At 40.7% G+C, this 22,882-nt stretch overlaps 1 protein-coding gene across 4 annotated transcripts; it reads right to left on the bottom strand.

The window, feature by feature from the left end:
- Positions 1-1,238: 1,238 nt before the first annotated feature.
- Positions 1,239-22,710, bottom strand: tbc1d31 (TBC1 domain family member 31). 4 transcript variants are annotated; one of them, XM_012964537.3, is made up of 23 exons: positions 22,060-22,710; positions 18,576-18,732; positions 17,796-17,942; positions 17,332-17,447; positions 16,394-16,572; positions 15,740-15,891; positions 14,478-14,637; positions 13,470-13,670; positions 13,121-13,321; positions 12,280-12,359; positions 11,504-11,650; positions 10,687-10,820; positions 8,942-9,075; positions 8,285-8,464; positions 7,915-8,147; positions 7,115-7,267; positions 6,652-6,787; positions 4,952-5,044; positions 4,057-4,191; positions 3,419-3,613; positions 2,807-2,957; positions 2,076-2,195; positions 1,239-1,517 (listed from the first exon to the last, which is right to left on the bottom strand). In XM_012964537.3, the coding sequence occupies exons 2-23, from the start codon at positions 18,650-18,652 to the stop codon at positions 1,375-1,377; spliced, it is 3,267 nt and encodes a 1,088-aa protein (XP_012819991.2). In that variant the 5' UTR covers positions 18,653-18,732; positions 22,060-22,710; the 3' UTR covers positions 1,239-1,374.
- Between the last annotated feature and the right edge of the window lie 172 nt (positions 22,711-22,882).

Genomic DNA, 22,882 nt, shown 5'->3' with positions numbered 1-22,882 from the left:
TCCGCAGCGCTGTACAATAAGTGGGTTACATACATTGGACATACAGAGTAACATATAAAGCAATCAATAACCGATACAAGAGGTGAAGATGAAGATGAAGATACTCTGTCCCTACAGAGCACAGTTACAGGATATCTGTAACACAGAGAAGCTTTTGGCATAGAGGATTAGAGTGCATAATTCATTTTATAGGAGGGCTTCAGCCACTTAAAAAAAAAAAAATTTCAAAGCTGAATGCTTAAGAGCCAAATTTGCCTCCCAATGGATTTTTATTCTCCCACTGTGTTCAAGAACTGCGCTGACTTCTCTGTATGTCATCATCAACAGTCTGCACACGGAACATTTGGTAGAGTGGCATCTTGGCCTATCATATAGAGCAGTGATCCCCAACCAGTGGCTCGGGAGCAACATGTTGCTCCCCAACCCCTTTGATGTTGCTCCCAGTGGCCTCAAAGTAGGTGCCATTTTTAAATCTCTGGCTTGGAGGCAAGTTTTGGAACCATAGAGTTGTTAATATTTTACAGACACAGCTTTTCTTCAAGCAGGCAGGCTAGCAGTCCCCATGGGGCTACCAAATAGCCAATCACAGCCCTTATTTGGCACCCCCAAAGAACATTTTTCATGCTTGCGTGAGAAAAGGTTGGGGGATCCCTGATGTAGAGGATGTTGGGAAACACTGCCTATTTTACATACCAATGAATGGGGCATTAAGTCTATGCTATGGTGGCGCAGCAGTGCAGACTGGGCATGGTGGGTCTTGGAGGGTTATTTAGTTTGAATGAAATGGTTTCTGAACTGTGAATGAAAAATGATTTAAAAGGGAAGATATGATTATGTTTTAAATTTCCCATTGTATTTATTTACTATTAAGAGGTGAATAGACAATTATTTTCCTCTTATTTTTATTCAGGGTTTTTTGAGGAAGGTTTTAGTGGCTTAGTTCATGTTTCAGCCATGCATCTGTCACACTGCCTCCCAATCCTATCCCTCATTAACTGTCACAATTTTCCTGTGAACCTTCCTTCCTTGGCAGGTAGGTAGCAGGGGAAGTTGCCTGTTGGAAATGGAGCTATAGAGGCATAACTACAGCAGGGGCAAAACCCTTAGTTTGCAGAAAGCAAACAATACTGGCATAGCTACTTCCTTGTACTAAGCACATCCAACCTTCATCCTTCCCAATTTATCTAATGCTTTGCAGACACTTATATGAAACACAGCAATTTACCCTCACACACAGATTAACAATTATATACATATTTATTTAATACTTTCACACAATCTTCACCATGTGCTACTAAAATAATCATTGCAATAAAATCAATACGTGATATAAAATGCTCTTTACAATGTGAATTAAATGCACTGCTCACTAGTTTAGGTCCAGTTTGTTTCAGAGAAGTGCAACTGAGGGTATTTTCTGCGTGCTTGGGTAGCAAGTTTCTGTCGGAGCTCTCGTACTTCTGATATCAGGGCTCGCTCTCTGTTCTCCAGCTCCCCTCTTCCTCTGTCTAAAGAAACTGCAGGCAGAAATGAACTGACAGTTAGTACAGAAACATGCTAAGTCACTGCAATGAAATGAGTGTACATAGGAATATGTTTGTAATACCAGCTCTTCCTTCTACAGGCGAAACACAAATTTAAGGCCACATATTCCCACCAATATAATGATGCAAAATTGCTCAGCACTCTCCACTAATCCCTTCTGCAATTAAAGGGACAGTAACACCAATAAATTTGGTGCCCTGTCCCTTTTGGTGCCTATTGCTCTGCACTGGTTGTGTGTTTGCATCAGAAAGACTACTATAGTTTATATAAACAAAGCTGCTAGCCATGTGGGCAAACACTCACACTGGAAAAAAGCAGAAAAGGCACAGGTTACACAGTAGATAAGCTCTATAAAACAACATTGTATTATCTGTCATTTACTATGTAGCCGGGCCCATTTAGCCCTATATCAATTTGAATGGCTGTCCCTATGGCATCCAAGTGTGGGCTCTGTTAGCAATTTGAAGGTGATAGGTGCCCTTTAAGCTTTTATTTTAAAGATCCCTATGGTTCATAAAAGTAATTCTCACAGTGAGTGGAGGAGTCGCTTGCAGAGACATCGTTTAAACAAACATTTTCGGCTACGTGCCGCTCAGCGCTGCTACTGAAATCATTCTGTGTGGAATTGCGGCTTAAATCGCGAAGTCTCTCTGTATAAAAACATAAACAAATCAACACAAAACTCAGAGGGGGAACAAATTTTACAAGAAAGGGCACAATGCTATATTTGAATGATAAAAATCTTGAATTTGCACTACAGAACAGAAGTCTGTGTTCTCTCTTATCTTTAACCATACAAAGTAATATTCTTTTCTCCAAAGTTGCATCTGTTGATTTATTCTTGTGTGGCCCAGAAACAGAATAGCAGGTCTTTGACCAGCCCTTAGTCGAAAGGTGAATATATTTGATGCCAAACTCAGGCTGATGGTCTGCTAGTTAATAGAAAATAGACAATGCTGATCATTTACTGATTATGGTCTCTATGTGTGTTTTAGCAGAGGCAATTCTCAGTATTGTCTATGGCAGGGGATTTTCTGGTGTATAGTAGCCGTGACAGGTAGCTGCTACTAAGTAGCTCCATGTGTTTTCACCCTTAACATGTAGCATACACAGCCATGACACATTTCCACTGAAACAGTATGCCTTGTGCATTGCCTGCTCCACAGAACCACAGAATTCTAAAATGCAAAAAATACAAAATATACAAACATTATGCAGACAGATTATTAGGGCTTAATGCAAAAATATTACAATGACTCACCAAAATATTCATTTCCATCCTCTGAGATATTAACAGGTTCAGCTTCCTGCCTTAACCTCTCCTGTAAGAACCGATTCCTTTTGGCCTGCAGCGCTGAGCTTGCAAGCTCCTCTGTTTCCAGTTGAGTCATTTTCTCAGAGACCTCTGCCCACTACAGGACACAAAATCATCAAATGGATTTTTATTTATTATCTATTTATACCTGGCATCACCATTGTTGAGCAGAGAATACAAACGCAGAGTAGCATTTATGAACACAGGTTCAGACACAAGGGAATGGCGCTCTAATTAATATAGATATGGGTGCCCAGTAAGTGCCAAAAACAGAAGAGAAACATTCAGGAGAATTTGTCGCTTTACAGAGACCATATGAAAAAACTGAGCCTGCAGCTGAGAAAGATCACTGCTTGTTTTATGGATGGTTCCTGTCCCAGAGAGCCAGGCTACCCTCACTGTGGCGGCACAGAGACTTGTGTTGCCCCATCTGGATATTGCTATCGCTGCTACCTGGATATAAGGTGTTCTCTCATGGAAGTGCCCTTGCTTACTGCATACTAAATATTCTATATACCCCTGCAAAGGCAAAGGTAACAGCCCTCCTCTAGCAGTTACCTTTCTTGTTTCCATGGCTTTCAGAACATCACATAACTCTCGCTCTTTCTCTCGGACATCGTCAGTCATTTTGGACACTTCTTCGTAGCGCTTCCCTCGCTCCTGGTCATCACATTTCTGTTTCTGAAGGGTTTGTATTTTCCAGTCGGTTTCCACACACAGACGTTCAGCCTTTGCAAGGCTCTCTTCAAGCAGCTACAGGAAAGGAACAAACCTCAATATTCTCTCATCTTTTTGTGCTTTATCAACTCGGGGGGGGGGGGGGGGGGGGGCTAATAGCAGCATTAGAAGATCCTGCCAGTGTAATCTGTGCCCTCCAGTGCCCCTCTCCATCCATTACTGTCCATTTGCTTTAGGTTTATCACTGCAAGGTAGTGTGGTGTATGGCATGACCTGGGTGAATGAACACCTTCATAGATATATCCATTACACTAAACATACCCTGTTAGGGATTAGGGGTATAGCTGCATCTAAGTATTTGGTTCCCCAGTGGTGGGTGATTTACCAATGTATTTCCCATACTCTCATACTCATGTATGAGAAATAAGAAGAGAGTAAATAGGCAAGAACAGAATCAGCAGACCTCCAAAGAGTATAGCCATCTTTATATTAGACTGTACATATGAAATATGAATTACCTTCTTATCTTTAAGGTCTTCCTCTGTTTCCATAAGCCTCCAAAACATTTGTTCTTCCAGGTCGGCCCTTCTCCGGTTGGCATCCATCTCTCCTTTGACTTCCTGGGTCACAGCCTCCTGCTCCTTAGCAAGTTGCTGGATCAAATACAAATTATTATTATGCACTGTTTATGCAGATTAGGCATATCACTCAACAGATAGAGACTTTTCATTCACATTACTGCTTGCCCCAGCGAAACATAAAATGTAAAGTCTCTACACAGTACAGCAGGGTTAATTTCATCAAGAACCAATTAATCTTCATGTGTATTTATGGAGTGTGGGAGGGGACCCAGAGGTAACCCACACAGACATTGAGTAACATACAAACTCAGAAAGTGCCCTGGCTGGGATCAAACCACTGCACAACCAATCACCCAACCAGTTAAAAGAGAAGGAATGCCCAAATGTTAGGCACCCCCCCAGCAATTGTAATCACTTCCCTGAAACCCCTGGTCGGTGCCTAACATTTGGCACGCCCAGTGATTTAGCCTTTCCTTCTCATTTAAAAGCTAACAGAGTCTCCTGATTAAATGCTCATTCATTACCTCAGTGATCCCCAACCAGTGGCTCGGCGGGCAACCAACCCCTTGGATGTTGCTCCCAGTGCCCCCAAACCAGGTAGTTTTTTTTGAATTCCTGACTTGGGGGCAAGTTTAAGTTGAATAAAAAAAAAAGATGTACTACCAAATAAAGCCCCCTGTAAGCTGATAGTGTGCATAGAGGCTGCCTAATAGCCAATCACAGCCCTTATTTGGCTCCTCCATTAACTTTTATGGTGCTTGTGTTGCTCTCAAAGTCTTTTTAAATTTGTCTGAGGCTCACGATTACCAAAGGTTGGGGACCCCTGCATTACCTGTTCAAAAAATCTCCTTTGTGCTTCAAGCTCCATCTGCCTGATTTCGACGTCTTTCGCTATGGTGGCAGTTTCCCGTTCTCGCAAACTCATCTGTTGGATGACAAAAGTCAGTAAGGTATGTGCAATATTTATTTTTCCTGGTGATTAACAGTAAAAGCAACGTGGCTATCAATTAAAAGTGCAAACGTCATCATTTTTCATAGCACAAATCTCCTGGTATCCATGCTTGTCGACTGTCGGCGTCTTGCAAGACTGATAGCAAGAACAATGATGCTTTAAAGAGATACTGTCACCAGAAATGTAGCTTTTTTTTTTTACATCTATCATAACATTGTCTTTCTATAAGCTGATATGATTTTGCCCTAAAAGTATTTGCCCGATGCAGTCACATTACCTATCTGATCCCCCATATTTCTCTATGAGGGGGCACCATATTGGTGCAGCAGGAGGCTGCTAGCATTAAAAGCTACAACTGACAGGCTGAGAAGGGACAGTCAGGTTGGCCAGTCAGGTTTAGGGACTGCAAGTAACAATTACTTACAAAAGCAGAACTATCAGCCAACATGACCTATAGGGAACTTTTTATGTAGATTATTATTTTGAAGAGTAGTTTTTTAGTGTCAATTTCACTTTAAAGGAGAAGGAAAGGTTAAAACTAAGTAAGCTAGGTCTATGTAAATACAGCCATAAGCACTCTCTCTATCAAAAGAAACACAGGATTTCTTGTCTCCTTTTTTGGGAACATGTTCTTTGGTATCAGACTTCTTCTCTTTTAGGGCTCTTTCAGGTTTGGGGCACGAGTCTGCTCAGTTCTCTCCTTCTACCCCTCCCTTCTCCTGCTCCCCACTCCAATAAGAATGCATAAGAATTCACTTTCCCCACCCTTAGGAATGTGTGATATGAGCTATGATGGCTATAACTGCAGCAAGAAGCTACCAAGACCAAGCTAAAATGGCAGCTGCTATCAGAGGGAGCTTCTAGGGCTCTTTACTCAGGTATAGTAAAGCTTTCTGCTAAATAAATATAGCATTCTAGGTGGCACTAATGTGGCAAATCTATTGGCAGTAAAATGCCAAAATGACTTTCCTTCTCCTTTAAGCCTTCTAAATGTTGTTTACATGTCAGTTTATGCCCACGGCTAGCCATAGGCCAGAAACAGACTGCAGCACTTCTCAAGTACCATTATTGCTTGGAAAAAGCCATCTGCAATATTCCTAAAGCAGTGTGACAACTTGTGTGACCATGTGACAGTTTTACACATTCTCCTCTAATCTAATACACTATGATCACTCCCAAGAGGCTACAATAAATGTAAGAGCATTATTATTTATAAAATAAAGGTTATATCTATATTGTCTGCACAAGACTCTATCCCCCATATGTAATAAAAGGCACTATGTTTACCCAGTAGCAGTAACCCAGAGCATCCAATAAGGTTTTTGTTTTTAAACAGGGGACCAGTAAATTCTACATGCTGATAGGTTGCTATGGGTTACTGCCCCTGGGCAAACTTAGTGTGTTTTATTACATAACCAACTATGTGGTTACCCCATGCTCAGTAGACATTCCATAGCGCTGTTGGCTGAGGAGCACTAGCTTCCTGATTTAGAAAACTTTTTAACCATCAGATCAAGAGGGAGCAACCTACACACACACACATTATCTGTGTGTGCAGTGATATCATCGCAAAGACAGACCTTTCTCTCTAATTCATCGTCGAGTCTTCTAAGTTCCATTTTGCGCTGGTCCTGCTGGTACCTCAGAAACCGCCTTCTGGCTGCATCCAGGAGCTGAAGTTCTTTCAGTCTGAGTTCCCGTTTTACAGTTGCCAGCCTTTGAGAGAGGATACAGAAAGAGAGGTAAAAAAATATAGCATAAAATGGAATCACTATATTTATATGCATTACATGTAGATCAGATGGAATTGAGTAGGGCTCTTATTTCAGTTTTGACTATGGAAGTTTTTACTATGTGCATATGGTAAAAGAAAAGAAACACACAAACAAAAAAAAAAACCCCATGGAATTCAAATACAGACTGTCCTAGAATATAACTGCCTCTACCATACTGAAGTTAGTAAAGCAAACCTCCCCTTTAAATGCATGTTATAAGGAACCACTGTAAGTGGGAGGTTCTAAATACAACCTCTTGAAGGGTTACCTCTGCCTCTGATGCAGAAGCTTTTGCTCCTCGTCCATAAGAAGCTTCCGTCTCTGCTCCTCTGCCCCTTTGAGAAGTTCTTGCTGCTGGTACCAGGCCTCATCTTCCAACCTGCGCTTTACTGCCTCAGCTTCCACTTCATGAGTCAATTGCCTGTAGGAATAAGAATTAACTTAGCTTAGTGAAAGTATGCACATAGAGTGAGCAGTGCTTTGGGTATTTATTACGGTCACACTGTAAAAAAAGCCTATTAAGCAACAAGTCAAGTCAACTAGTTATTATCACATACTTATAAAGCCCCAAAATAATGTAACCACTACAGGGGGCAAGGAGAACATCCCTACAGTGTATCTTACCACTTGGCACATATTCTCTGTATATTTATACTTATGTATTTTATTATAATGCTTGTCCTCCTTGTGGGTGCTTTTTTACATTTTAAGATTGTACAGCACTGCATACCCTTGTAATGTTTTATAAATAAAGTTATATATACATACATTTCACTTTATTCAGCTTGAATGGCTGTCCCATGGCTACACAGAAGCTCAGTTATATAAAGTAAAGTAGTGTTTATGAAGCCAGCAGCACTTTCTATTTACTTGTATGTAAAAGACTTTCATTTTTTGGCGTTACTGTTCCTTTAAGCTCTTGCTGTTCGCCCTTGGTAGGGACAAACAGAAGGGAACTCTCTGGTTAAACATGTTGCACTGCTGACATTATACACTCTAAAATTATGCTGCCCAGATAAAGAAAGGGACAGAATTTTTTTTTTTTGGAGGGGGGGAGGGGGGGATTACCTCTCTCGCAGGTATTCTATTTCCTCCTGCCTGATCCTCTCTCGTTCCTGACCCTGATAATCCACAATGAATTTGGGGTATTTGTTAAATATGGGATATTGCCCTCTGGTAAGAGGTTCAAAGTCACTTAGCAAGCGCCGAGGATGGATTTCTGCAGGAGATGTGTCCATAAGATGATAGGCTTCTCGGATCATATTGCCGATGTCTAGATTGTTCCGGTGATGAAAGAAGTACTAGATAAAGGAAAGTATTGATGTGGAAAGATAAATGAATATATATCTATGTATGGTATAGAATTTTAGACTCTAATATGATATTGAAGCAAAAGGAACCTACATGTATGGCTTGAAGCATTCATTAAAATTTTTACCTCAAAGTCATCCTTTTGGTTACAGTGCAGCAGGGGCGACCGGGAGGAGATGATATAAGACACGACTGCCATCAAAAGGAATGACGGATGGTTGGAAAACACGTTGTCAAACAGCCTCAGCCACTCCTCTCTTGTCAGAACCTCAGAGAAAAGGGTTTCCAGAAGGGGCCAAGCATAAACCTGAAGAGAAACAGAAAGTATTCTACCTGAAACCAATGCATGGGCCAAGGGCCAGAAGAAGAAGAGGGAACTATTCTGCCGTTGCTCTGCTTAGGAAAAACAGATACAAGTCAGAGCAACATCTTCTAAAATTTTCTCTCAACTGCAGCCCACTCAGCAGAACACACCAGCAGGTGGCACTGCCGTTTCAATTTCATTATATTAGCAGTTTACAAAAATTAAATATCTTGAAATCTATATAAACTAGTGAACTGCAAATGTACTTAGAAGAGGTCTCTGAGCAATTTTTACATTTTAATTTGTTTGAAGGGTTTACACTACCTTTAAAGAGGTTGTTAATCAATTACATTTTAGTATGTTGTAGAAAGTGCTATTCTGAAATAATTTGCAATTGGTCTTCATTTTATATTATTTGTGGTTCCTGAATTATTTAGCTTTTTATTCAGCAACTCTCCAGTTGCAAGGCATCCACATTACCTGAGAAGTCACGCCATAATTTATGAAATGCTGAAGCAGTTCCTTGTCGTGATGCGCCAGGAGATTCTCAACCATGCCAAGAATGTTAATTGGGGGATTTGGAAAATATTCAAACCAATGTTGGCACCAATTAGCTGAAAAAAACCCAAAATTAATTAAAAACCAGCTGCCAAAGTAAAAGTTACAGCCGTCTTTGCCAAATCTAGGGGTAACTTAAAAAGTGAGGAGAGGAGGAGGAGACAGGATGAAGAAAAGGGATAAAAATACCCTATAAATTCAACCTGAACACAATAATCTTACCATGTTCTGCTTAGCATGAACTCTTAGTACTGTCTGCCTTTCTTGATCCTCCACAGCCAAATAGGAGGATGATGGAATATTTTAGGTAGCACATAGGAGCAGCCCACTATACCTAGTGACACTGAGACTGAAGCCATATTACACTTGATTGTATAGAATCAAAAAGGAAGGAGGTAGTCTAAAAAGAACATGTGGTTTGTATGTTGACATAACATGTAAACATTTCTGGACTTACTAGAAAGATAATGGATATACTGCCCCTTGGGCATATATAGTTCTCAATATATACTTATTGATGGCCCACAGTCTGTTTTGTTTACTTCATACCCCATTTGGTGTTACATTCCTGTAGTGCACTATGTTTAACTTGCTTAAAGACACCCAGTTCATATGACTGGTTGTAAGTGAGCCATGTGATCAAAGGATCACTGGGTGGCATCCATTTTGTTGCCTTGTTCAGCCTAGGGTGTGAAGGTATTCTGTTTTACCTCAAGGCTATATCTTTGGGATTATGATTTCTTGGATCAATCCTACAACAAAGATCAAGGAATTAAATCTCATCTAAAGGGTGTGTTCTTGTGAGTAAACTTCTGCTAAATGTTTAATCCTATCTTGCTACAACTTACTGGAGGCAAAAAATGGACAATAATTTTATTAGGGAAAAGGCATGTGGGGATTTTGAGTGCTACCAAAGCTCTCATGGGAATAAGGCAGTGATGTAGATAAGGTTAAAAGAATAATAGTTCAGTGTAAAAATGAAAGTGGGCAAAATAGACAGGCAAAACATTTTTTTTCAATATAGTTAGTTAGGCAAAAATGTAATCTATAAAGGCTGGAGTGTCTAACATAATAGCTATAACACTACTGTTTACAGCTCTCTAAGCTGTTAGAAGCCAATAGCCAATCAGTGACTTGGGGGGGGCATATAGGACATAACTGTTTAGTTAGTTTGCTCTTGAATCTGACCTGCGTGCTTACAAACTAACTGAGCGGTTATGTCCCATGTGCCCCCCCCCCCTAAAGTCACTGACTAACTAAGAGGTTAGAGAGCTGAAAACAGGAGGTAGTGTTCTGGGTATTATGTTAGACATTTTCAACTTCCGTGTTTACGTGACAAAAAATCATGTGATTTTAAGGATTCTGATTCGGTTTGCCCAGGACCGTGGATTCGTCCGAATCCTAAAATATTTTTTACTTTGCGCAGTCTGTGTATTTTATACAATTCATTTTTACACTGAACTGTTCCTTTGAAAACATATTCAAAATGCACAGCGGCTGGGCAGACTCTTGCCCACCAAATGTTGAACATGACTCCCAGCATCCCAGGACAACCAAAGGGCTGATGTTGGATGTAAGCTGTAGTTGGATAAAACTGAGACTTTGCAAGTTCATAGGTAGGCTTCAGCAGGGAGCAAATCATAATAGGGCAGAAGAACCTTACTTACTAATCACTGTTGCAACCACTTCAAAGCAAATGAGCTGATTGTTCTGAAACAACTTGACAAAGGGAAAAGCAAGCAGAGGCAGGTATTTTGTTTCTCCGAATATTGCCGACCAATGAGCCAGCGCTGATAGTGTCCTGGGTCAAAAGGAAATGGAACAGGTAAATGAGACGACATGCACAAAAAGATATTACACTTTTTAAAATGCCGCTTTCTTAACTCTTCTAATTCTGATCCCTGCTCTACTGCCTTATTCTCTGTGGTTGTTCCATATTTGCTATGCTTTTATGTCTTTAAAGGCAGCACAAACCCCCTTCACCCCTGTTATTTATCAGAAGCCAGGCTACTCCCCACTAACCCAAAGGCTCGAGCAATCATAAATCAGGCCCTAAGACTGGGGTAGATTTATCAAAATGTGAGTTTAGAGCTTAATACAGAATTCACTTCTTAAAATCCCACAGGATTGAGTTTTTATATATTAAGCTCTAAACTCACATTTTATTTAATTTGCCCATCTATGTCAAACAACAATTGCCCTGTGCCTGGGCAGCATTGCCATAAATGGCATCGACCTGTCAGTGTGCCGAGTGGACATTTTGTGGCCCTTGTGACACAGCCCTTGAAGGTGATATGAGAGCACTAGCCATCTCTGCATGCAGTGAAATTTGCCTCAATTTTTACTGCAGATCAGCAACAGCAGCAGGGTAACAAGTAAAATATCCCTAATTGTTTGCAAACGCCTCAGAAAAGAGCTGCCACCTGTGTTTGTTGCAGTTATAATAATTCAAAGTTCCAGCATTTGGCTGAAATGGACACCTACCTCTGAAGGACCCTTAAGAGCTTCCTGCTTTTGATGGGATATTCCTGGTGAAGAAGCTTGTACTGAGTATGAGTGCCTTTGTCAAGTAAACTACTGAAAGCAGCATGGTTCTCTGGCAGCTGGAGCAACGAACGCCAAATAAACATTCTGTGGGCAGAGGGGGAAAAAGGGAAGAACATTTTTGTTGGGAGAAATACTGAAATGAGGATATATTTCTATAAGTGTCAACAATGGAACTATTACCCAGTAAGTATTCTAAATAAATATACATATACTGCTCCTCTAAATGTTGCTGAAAAGGCATGCTAACAAACAAAATGAGAGCACAAAATGAGGCCTGCACCAGTGCTGCAGGCCTGTTAGTTTTTATCAACATAGATAGAAAAGAAAAATACATGCCCAAACTATATTCTTCTCAGAATTAGAGGTTGGTCACCAACGTCAATGTGTAGTAATATGCTTCATATGAAATTATGGAATATGGAACCATAAGTTAATTACAAGTAAGCCCAGTACATCGTTATGACAATGAATATGTTTGGCTGCTACTTCCCAAATAAGCCAGGCTTTCCTTTAAAAACTGACCATAACACTTACTACTGAAGAGCTACACTGCAAGACTACAGACTACAGAGTATGAGAATGCCAGGACATCATGAAGGACAGTTAATATGCTTGGCTGCTCTGTTTTGCCTAAACTAGGCCCCCAGGCACTTACCATAGCACTAACTACACTGGGAGATGATAGTAGCCAGTTATAGCTACCCGATAGTTACCTGTATTTTGCAGGGTATTCCCCAAATCCTTTCAACAAAGCTTGTAGGCGCTGTTTGCTCAATCCCGCTGGTAGTGTATTCTAAAGCAAACATACAATGCAGTGCATGACTTTACTAGTCCATATACATGAAAATATGGCTATCATAACCAAACAACTAATAAAACTATTTTCATTAGCTGCCCTCAGGCCACCGCTGTGTCTGTCAGTGGAACTATACACAGAAACTTATAGGAGTGGATCGGCCTCTCTCCACCTTGCCCACAAAACGTGAGGTGTAGAGAAGTGGACCAAACGCCACGTGACTGTGTCTTTAGGGTAATGTCCCACAGAGAGTTTAGTCGTCCGTGATAGATCTCTGCTACTGTGGGCACCTAATCTCTCTGAAATGCCTTTCCACCAGTAACAAAGGGAATTCCTGGTGGAAAGGCCTATGAGTTGCTTTGTTTATCAGGATTCCCCCCTGCATTTTAAGTCAGGACATCTTATGGCAAATAAAATGTAAAATGTCACTTCACAGTGAGTTAGTCATTAACTCTAACCATTGTTCTTTTCTAGATTCCTTACTACTATTATTATCTTGCAACTGCAGGTCTTATCAGACCTAAGTAGGTAAAAAGGTAACAATAAAAACTCCTTAAATAACAAGCACCCAAAGGGACTTAGGACTGAAATAAACAGAAAGCAGTCGAACAGACAAGGTATTTCCACATTTTTAATTATTTATCAACTCTACATCCACATCTGAAAAGCGTCCAGAGCACTTGAACACATGCACCTACCAAATGCATCAATATGTCCCATCAAACAGAACAGGCTGAAGAATATGCAAAGGCGCCTACCTCTTTGTCTTCACTCGTGGTGGTATCTTCTGGTCTCAGGTACTTGGTTCTTACGATTTGATCCTTTGACTTCCATGGCCTACATGTTCTGCCTGAGGACACTCTGACCTTTTCCTGGCTTGCTCCACTCACTCCTGACTTGTTTCCAGTAGAATCTTTATCTTTGGATAAGTCGACCATTTTTACGAGTGGTGGAGGTGGCTTAAAGGTGAGAATAAGTAATAAACATCAGAACAGGATGAATTTGAATCCCCAGTTGCAAAACTACAACTCCCAGTAATCACAAATTATCCTGAGCTGGAAACCATTGCTTTACAACAGGGATTTTTGTCAGTTTCAGATCCCTCACCTTGTTGAGTTCTTTGCTTAGGGCTTGCACACTGTATATGTTCAAACTGCCATTCTCCATTACACTTGTGATATAGCGCCCATTTGGGCTTACAGACGACGTCACTATTCCATTATCATGGCTGCCGATATCAAACACAAGTTTGCATGTCTGGATGTTGATAAACCTCATGATTCCATCTTGACTTAGTACTCCCAGAATCTATGTAAAAGAAGATTTGAAGAATTAAAGCATATGTATGCAAGCTTACATATGTCAGCTGTTTTAAAACTCCCAGCATCCCCCTGGAAGCAAAGCAGGCAAATATGTGCAGGGTGTTTTTTGTCTTATGATAGCTTTAGTGCCAAATAATGCCATAGCAGTAAATAAACAATAAAGTGACATAGTCTGCAGCTCCTTGAGAAAAAAAAAAAAAAACTATAAAAACATAAGGCCCCTGTCTAACCCCTACAGACCCTTATTACAGATCTGAGCAGCAGCTTCTGTTCCCCATGTCTGATTAGTTCACGTCAGAAAGAAGCTATGTCAAGCTGCTATGGGGGTTATGTAATAAAAGGCACTAAGTTTGCCCAAGAGCAGTAACTCATAGCAACCAATTAGCAGGAAGCATTTACCGGTTACCTTTTAAAAGCAAACATCTTATTGGCTGCTACTGGTTACTGCTCATGGCAAACGCAGTGCTTTTTATTACATATGGGATATAAATCAGAGATGGCCTAACTTTAGATCTGTTAATGAGTCACCTGGTAATAAGGAGGTTCCCATATATAATAAATGTGCATAAAATAAATACAAGCAGATGCTAAGGAGTTTAGGAATCATTTGTATTTAAATACAGGTATAAACAACAGTCTCTTAGAAATAATAATTACACACAATCAGAAAGCCATGAATAATAAAATCCAAGCAGCTAGGAGAATAATTGGTTATAGACATGAAGTAAACATGAAGAGATGATGCAAAGGTCTGTAAATAAACAACAGACTCTGTATAGTGTTAAACACTGACCTGGCTGGATCCACCATCAAAATTTTCAGGCAGAAATTCCAGCTGCTGAACACTTCGGACTTTAGTGGGCATCTGTATGATCCTGAACAGCTGCTTGGAGTCCAGACACCAGAGATGAAGGTTGTTTGACTTTCCTCCGGCTGCCAGCATCCTCCCATCCCTAAATGTACAACAGATTCTTATATATATATATATATACACATATTATTACTTAGATTGTAAGCTCTATGGGGCAGGGACCTCCTTCCTACTGTCTCATACCACATGGCACTTATATATATATATATATATATTTATTGTATTTATATATTATTATATCACTTGTCCTCCCTGTGTGTAATTTTGTATTCTGTAAGATTGTACAGCGCTGCGTACCCTTGTGACGCTTTATAAATAAAGTTATACATACATACATATTATATATATATTTATAAATAAATGTTAATAATAATATATATATATATATATATATATATATATATATATTCCACACAGATACAACTTGCTCTTATATGTACATTTATAATAAAACAAGTGGTGCAGGTAACTTAAATTGAAATTTTGAAACAAATGTCATAATGACTGAATCATAGTTTAATCTTATCCTTTAAAATATACACAACTCTTTGTATATCTCACATAAGGGGGACAGTACATAGGGTTACCCCTACGCCACAAAACGTCTGAAATTAAGATTTGCATGGCACTCAATGTCAAACCTGTTGATAATAGTTTGTGATAATGTGAAAGGAAGCATTTTTGCACAGTTATATTAGTTGTCTGGTTTTTATGCAGAATTTAACACTGAGGGGCCGATTTACTAATAATTGATTCATAATTAATCAAGTGTAAAAACCACAAAAAACACTAAAACAAAAATATACCATTGAGGTTGCGTAGAAGTCAATGGGAGCTGTACTTTTTAAAATTTATTCACAGTTTCAGAGGTTTTTGTCAACATTCATGCTTTTTTTTTTTCATTTGTGAGTTTTTTTCTTGGTAGAAAAATTCATGGAAATTACACAAATTCAAATTTTGATAAATGGGCCTCTGGTTGTCATGTAAAAATATCTGTATGCCCTTAGCCCAAAAGCAAGGATAAGTTACTGGCCCATGAAATTATTACAAATCCCTGACAAAACAAAGGCAGCAATGGATTCTTAATAATAAAATAAGCTTAGATAGCAGAATTATTTTTGTTTTTGGGAGGATGGTGGGGGCAGGGAATAAAGACATATATTTCAGCACTGTGATTTATTTACCTGGTTATGGCAAAAGCTTTATAGCGTAGCTTTGTTCCATCTTCGGGAATAGGTAACTGGTATTTGCACGCAAGCGTATCACTTTCCCAGGCAAAGATGGAGTCATCTTTAAAGCAGCTCAAGATAGTATTACTTAAAGGAAGAAAGAATACCTATGGGGGGACACATTCAAAAGTGCAATTAAAATAGGGAATCCCAGTACAGGCCTCCCTTAAACCACACTACCCAATACAGCCCCAGCAGGGTGGTAGCCCCGATGTCTGGCTGCTTGACTTCCTATGCCAAGCTCTCTGGCAGTAATGGCAAACCATGGCTATAAGCAGTTACAGTCAGAACCAGGTCGGCTTAAACTTTGTATGCGCCAGGCCAACCATTGCCACCAGAGAGCTAAAGACAGAAAGTATGTTTGTCACAAAACAGCCAGCAATAAGAAAAATCTTCTATTAATATATTAATCACTTGACATCTTTTCCCTCTCCTAATAATCTTCAATTGTGTCAATTAAACCAGATGTGACATTTTAATCATTCAAAAACTGCACGGAATAAAGGATAAACACAAATTGTCTATATTAAAGCACAATTTAAGTTGCATGTAGCCTTTAACAGATATGCATGTTTTCTAATTATAGGCTTTATACTTCTGTATACAGACCTTTTGTATTCCCACAGACTGCCGAACATTGAGTTTCCTTTTCCTTTGGAAAGTATCCAAATCCCAGAGCTGGGCAGTATCGCTGGATGTGGTAACCGCATATCTCCCAGATGGATGTACAGAAATGGATGTGACAGCAGATTCGTGGCCTCGCATCCAACTAACCAGCTCCTTTGCACCTTGCAGCAAAATAAAAAAAGAAAACCCTTCAGCTACAAACAACAAAAGGAAAAAAAGTTCTGCTATGTATGCTTTTTCATTGCATCCACCACAGGAAAGCTCATGTATTTCTGTATGCCCACAGTGACTTGTCACCAAGGGGCAAATTTATAAAAATGTGTAGTTACAGCTTAATACATAAAAACTCAACCACAATCTATTCATTGCTATGGGATTTTTAGAAGCGCATTTATTAATAAATGAAAGTTAGAACTCGCCATTTGATAAATATGGTTGTAAAAATGCCATAGGAATGAATAGAATTTGGGTGAGTTTTTATGTATTAAGCTCTAAACTCACATTTTGACAAATCGTCCCCCAAGTCTTAAGCATACGTTTTTGGGTTTTTTTTTGCCTGCCACTAAGATTACTGAACATTGGAGTGTGAAGGGAGTGAGAATGGTAACTGAAACTAAAGGGGGGGAGAGGAAAATATAAGAAAACAAGGGAAAAAAAGAAGAGAAAGGGGGTAGGTGCTCAAAGAAGAAAAGAAAACAAAGGAGACTCAACTATGACGTGAATATGAGAGCACAAGATATGTGAACAGGGAAAGAGCAAATCACAGAAGAGAAAAAGTGATGGGAATGAATGAGGAAAAACATGGAAGCAAAAGTGGAGGAAAGCAGAACTGTACGGAGAAGAGGGAAAGGAAGGGGAGAGCATAAAGTTCCCTCTCTACACATAGCAACGGACTAAAAACTTTGCAATAACTTTATTACCTGTGTCAAAACACTTAACTGAATTATCAGCAAGTGCCACAAGGAATTCTGTCCTCCGATGCAGGTTGAATGCTATTGCTGTACATGCCTGCATTGTTTTCTGCACAAGATCAAACCTGGGAGAGAAAAATATCAGAATTAAATACCTTCTCTGTATTGGTCCCAACCACAGTCGCCTGCTTTAACATTTCAGTGCATGCGTTAGTTTGCCATTCATTATGCAGCTAAACTGCCTAAGTGCCTAGGCATAAAGATTTTATTTATGGGACATTATAGCAGCCAACAATAAATGTCATGGGAGATGGCTAGAATTTAAATAAACAAATGTAGCATTTAGTAGGCACGCCAGGATTTTATTAATTCGAGCTGTGGAGCCTACGATGCACAATCAGCGAACTCAAAATCCCAGTAGCAGAAGGGTATCCGTGGTCACATTTAGGGAGAAATCCAGCAGTGCTGCTCACCTGTTTCTGTTTAAGTTGAACAGATAGACATTTCCTAGGTGATCTCCTGCTATGAAGGAGTCCCCAGCGCTGTCAAATCCAGCATGGAGAAATCGTGCAGACTTGGAGGGGTGGGATGCATCAACGTGCACAATATTCACTATGATCCTGCATACAAACAAAAGTACAGTATCCATATCCATGAGTGACCTTTATATAAGAACAATCTATTTACAGAGATTCAGTCAAATGAAATACACATACACTTCTAACTAAAAATTCCCTACATCATGTTACAACACAACAGCAGACAACATGCAGGATAAAAAAAAGCTAATGTGTAAAAATGGTGGACAGTGTAGCAAGGACCTAATTTGAATCAGTCTGGACCTGCCTGGGACTGGGTCAGCAAGACAGAAGTCCCGCCTGTCCCATCTTATGATGGCGGCCCTGAGAGGTACTGAAAATCAGTGTTGAGGAAACTAGTGAAAAAGCAATACCTGTAGTTCACTCTCTTGTAGTCAGTAATAATGTGGATGGATAGAAAGACAGACACACAGACAGACGGCAACCAACATATTTGGTTTTAGGGGACATGATGAAATAATTTGGATATTCTAGAAATAGCTAGATCAACAACAGATTTACCCAGTTAAGTACTTAAAGAAGGGCACAAACACTGCCCCAAAACATATTATAGCTCATTTCTGCTTATAACATTATACTTGACAGATTTGCTAAGGGATCGCTGGCTGTTTCTGCCTTTCCACATATATTTAAAAAATATAACATAGGATTTACCCCTCGTTGGTGGATGGGTTAGGCTTCCTGTGCCAAATCTTTCCAGATTCTTTGTTGCCCAAGTCTGTGGTTTGCATGGTGCCAGATTTGCTAAGTGTTGCAGTTGGTCCTAGATCCAAGATGAGATCTAATATATCAGCATAGTAATGATGATGAGCTGGGAAAACATAACATGGTCTCCATGTTAACTTAATATTGAATCATCACAATTACAATTTTTGTTTGGTATGTCTCAACTATATGCCTAGATTGTAAATGTGTAAGTGGATAAGTACTGTACCTGAGCAATGTGAGTGTAAGAGTTCAGTCAGTAGCTAAAGATATTTAAGTACTTTACCTGTGCAATGTGAGTGTAAGAGTTCAGTGAGTGAGTAGAATACAGTGAGTATAAGTACTGTACCTAAGCAATGGGAGTGTAACAGTTCAGTAAGTCAGTAGAACACAGTGAGTAGATACACTGTAGGTAAATACTGTACCTGTGCAATGTGAGTGTAAGAGTTCAGTGAGTGAGTAGAAGACTGAGTAGATAAAGGTAGGTAAATACTGTACCTGAGCAATGTAAGTGTAAGAGTTCAGTGAGTGAGTAGAACACAGTGAGTAGATACACAGTAGGTAGGTACTGTACCTGAGCAATGTGAGTGTAAGAGTTCAGTGAGTGAGTAGAATACAGTGAGTATAAGTACTGTACCTAAGCAATGTAAGTGTAACAGTTCAGTGAGTAGATAAAGGTAGGTAAGTACTGTACCTGAGCAATGGGAGTATAACAGTTCAGTGAGTGAGTAGAATACAGTGAGTATAAGTACTGTACCTGAGCAATGTGAGTGTAAGAGTTCAGTGAGTGAGTAGATACAATATAGGTAAGTACTATACCTGTGCAATGTGAGTGTAAAAGTTCAGTGAGTGAGTAGAAGTGAGTGAGTAGAAGACAGTGAGTAGAAGACAGTGAGTAGAAGACAGTGAGTAGAAGACAGTGAGTAGAAGACAGTGAGTAGAAGACAGTGAGTAGAAGACAGTGAGTAGAAGACAGTAGGTAAGTACTGTACCTGAGCAATGTGAGTATAAGAGTTCAGTGAGTGAGTAGAAGACAGTGAGTAGAAGACAGTAGGTAAGTACTGTACCTGAGCAATGTGAGTGTAAGAGTTCAGTGAGTGAGTAGAACACAGTGAGTAGAAGACAGTGAGTAGAACACAGTAGGTAGGTACTGTACCTGAGCAATGTGAGTGTTAGAGTTCAGTGAGTGAGTAGAAGACAGTGAGTAGAACACAGTAGGTAGGTACTGTACCTGAGCAATGTGAGTAGAACACAGTAGGTAGGTACTGTACCTGAGCAATGTGAGTAGAACACAGTAGGTAGGTACTGTACCTGAGCAATGTGAGTAGAACACAGTAGGTAGGTACTGTACCTGAGCAATGTGAGTAGAACACAGTAGGTAGGTACTGTACCTGAGCAATGTGAGTGTAAGAGTTCAGTGAGTGAGTAGAAGACAGTGAGTAGAACACAGTAGGTAGGTACTGTACCTGAGCAATGTGAGTAGAACACAGTAGGTAGGTACTGTACCTGAGCAATGTGAGTAGAACACAGTAGGTAGGTACTGTACCTGAGCAATGTGAGTAGAACACAGTAGGTAGGTACTGTACCTGAGCAATGTGAGTAGAACACAGTAGGTAGGTACTGTACCTGAGCAATGTGAGTAGAACACAGTAGGTAAGTACTGTACCTGAGCAATGTGAGTAGAACACAGTAGGTAGGTACTGTACCTGAGCAATGTGAGTAGAACACAGTAGGTAAGTACTGTACCTGAGCAATGTGAGTAAGAACACAGTAGGTAAGTACTGTACCTGAGCAATGTGAGTAGAACACAGTAGGTAAGTACTGTACCTGAGCAATGTGAGTAGAACACAGTAGGTAGGTACTGTACCTGAGCAATGTGAGTAGAACACAGTAGGTAGGTACTGTACCTGAGCAATGTGAGTAGAACACAGTAGGTAGGTACTGTACCTGAGCAATGTGAGTAGAACACAGTAGGTAGGTACTGTACCTGAGCAATGTGAGTAGAACACAGTAGGTAGGTACTGTACCTGAGCAATGTGAGTAGAACACAGTAGGTAGGTACTGTACCTGAGCAATGTGAGTAGAACACAGTAGGTAGGTACTGTACCTGAGCAATGTGAGTAGAACACAGTAGGTAAGTACTGTACCTGAGCAATGTGAGTAGAACACAGTAGGTAGGTACTGTACCTGAGCAATGTGAGTAGAACACAGTAGGTAGGTACTGTACCTGAGCAATGTGAGTAGAACACAGTAGGTAGGTACTGTACCTGAGCAATGTGAGTGTAAGAGTTCAGTGAGTGAGTAGAAGACAGTGAGTAGAACACAGTAGGTAGGTACTGTACCTGAGCAATGTGAGTAGAACACAGTAGGTAGGTACTGTACCTGAGCAATGTGAGTAGAACACAGTAGGTAGGTACTGTACCTGAGCAATGTGAGTAGAACACAGTAGGTAGGTACTGTACCTGAGCAATGTGAGTAGAACACAGTAGGTAGGTACTGTACCTGAGCAATGTGAGTAGAACACAGTAGGTAAGTACTGTACCTGAGCAATGTGAGTAGAACACAGTAGGTAGGTACTGTACCTGAGCAATGTGAGTAGAACACAGTAGGTAAGTACTGTACCTGAGCAATGTGAGTAGAACACAGTAGGTAAGTACTGTACCTGAGCAATGTGAGTAGAACACAGTAGGTAAGTACTGTACCTGAGCAATGTGAGTAGAACACAGTAGGTAAGTACTGTACCTGAGCAATGTGAGTAGAACACAGTAGGTAGGTACTGTACCTGAGCAATGTGAGTAGAACACAGTAGGTAGGTACTGTACCTGAGCAATGTGAGTAGAACACAGTAGGTAGGTACTGTACCTGAGCAATGTGAGTAGAACACAGTAGGTAGGTACTGTACCTGAGCAATGTGAGTAGAACACAGTAGGTAGGTACTGTACCTGAGCAATGTGAGTAGAACACAGTAGGTAGGTACTGTACCTGAGCAATGTGAGTAGAACACAGTAGGTAGGTACTGTACCTGAGCAATGTGAGTAGAACACAGTAGGTAGGTACTGTACCTGAGCAATGTGAGTAGAACACAGTAGGTAGGTACTGTACCTGAGCAATGTGAGTAGAACACAGTAGGTAGGTACTGTACCTGAGCAATGTGAGTAGAACACAGTAGGTAGGTACTGTACCTGAGCAATGTGAGTAGAACACAGTAGGTAGGTACTGTACCTGAGCAATGTGAGTAGAACACAGTAGGTAGGTACTGTACCTGAGCAATGTGAGTGAAACGAACTGTTTTGCAAGCCCCGCCCCCTGGGGAGACCCACATGCCGCGCACAACAGCGGGAACTTCAAACTCCAACATGTAGAACAGAGCAGTAGAGAATTGAAAGCGAGTGATATATTTCCCAATACCGCACACTGCTGCCCCGCTACCTACCTCGGAAAGAGCAAGGGGGCTACCGAAAAACGCCTTTTATGTTTCCTTCATCATGTTGCTACATAACATCAGCCCAGTATCCAGGAAGCGTATTCCGACTGACCCATGGGATTATGGGTAATGTAGTCCCCTATATTATGAGTGGTGCCTACAACTACCGCTATAGCCGCCAGGGGCGTTCTACACGGACATCCCTTCAGCGCCATCTTTGAAACTGGAATATATTGCCCTAACACTCTCGCATTTCCATAAATATTTTTTCACACAACCAGGTAACTGCGGGGCCACTTATTGCAAGAGGTACCTGCAGTGAGGAGCCTGCCTGCACTGGGAACACCCTACTGTTCGCTGCAGATTACCCATAACGCTCTCTCTCACAGGCGGCTGCTATATGAATGATGCACAAGGGTGACAATAGGACAAATCCAAATAAATCGCCCCTTCTTCCTCGCATGGGGAATTCCCAGGGATCCTTTCAATACAAAAAGTCGCACAGCCCTGCTGATGTACTGAAACACCAATGCATTAAACAGGAAGGAGCTAATCCCAATGGGACACTACCAGATCCGTTACTGCTGCAGAATCGCGTTCTAATGGAACCAAGCAGCCATGCACCGTAGACACCTGCGCCCCGCCTACTAGGGGCGGAGACAATGGAATGACAGCTAACCGGAAGTAGCTGGCTGAGTGCGCCTGCGCTCTAAGCCGCCGCCTATTAGGGGCGGAGATTATGGAATGACAGTTAACCGGAAGTAGCTGAGTACGCCTGCGCTCTGAGCCGCCGTATTCCTGGCCGACACGTCAGTACGGAGCGCAGGGGGAT

Source organism: Xenopus tropicalis, chromosome 6 (genome assembly GCF_000004195.4).
Source record: "Xenopus tropicalis strain Nigerian chromosome 6, UCB_Xtro_10.0, whole genome shotgun sequence".
Classification (NCBI taxonomy): domain Eukaryota; kingdom Metazoa; phylum Chordata; class Amphibia; order Anura; family Pipidae; genus Xenopus; species Xenopus tropicalis.
Note: the sequence above shows the minus strand (reverse complement) of the source record. Positions and strands in the feature narration are given on the sequence as shown.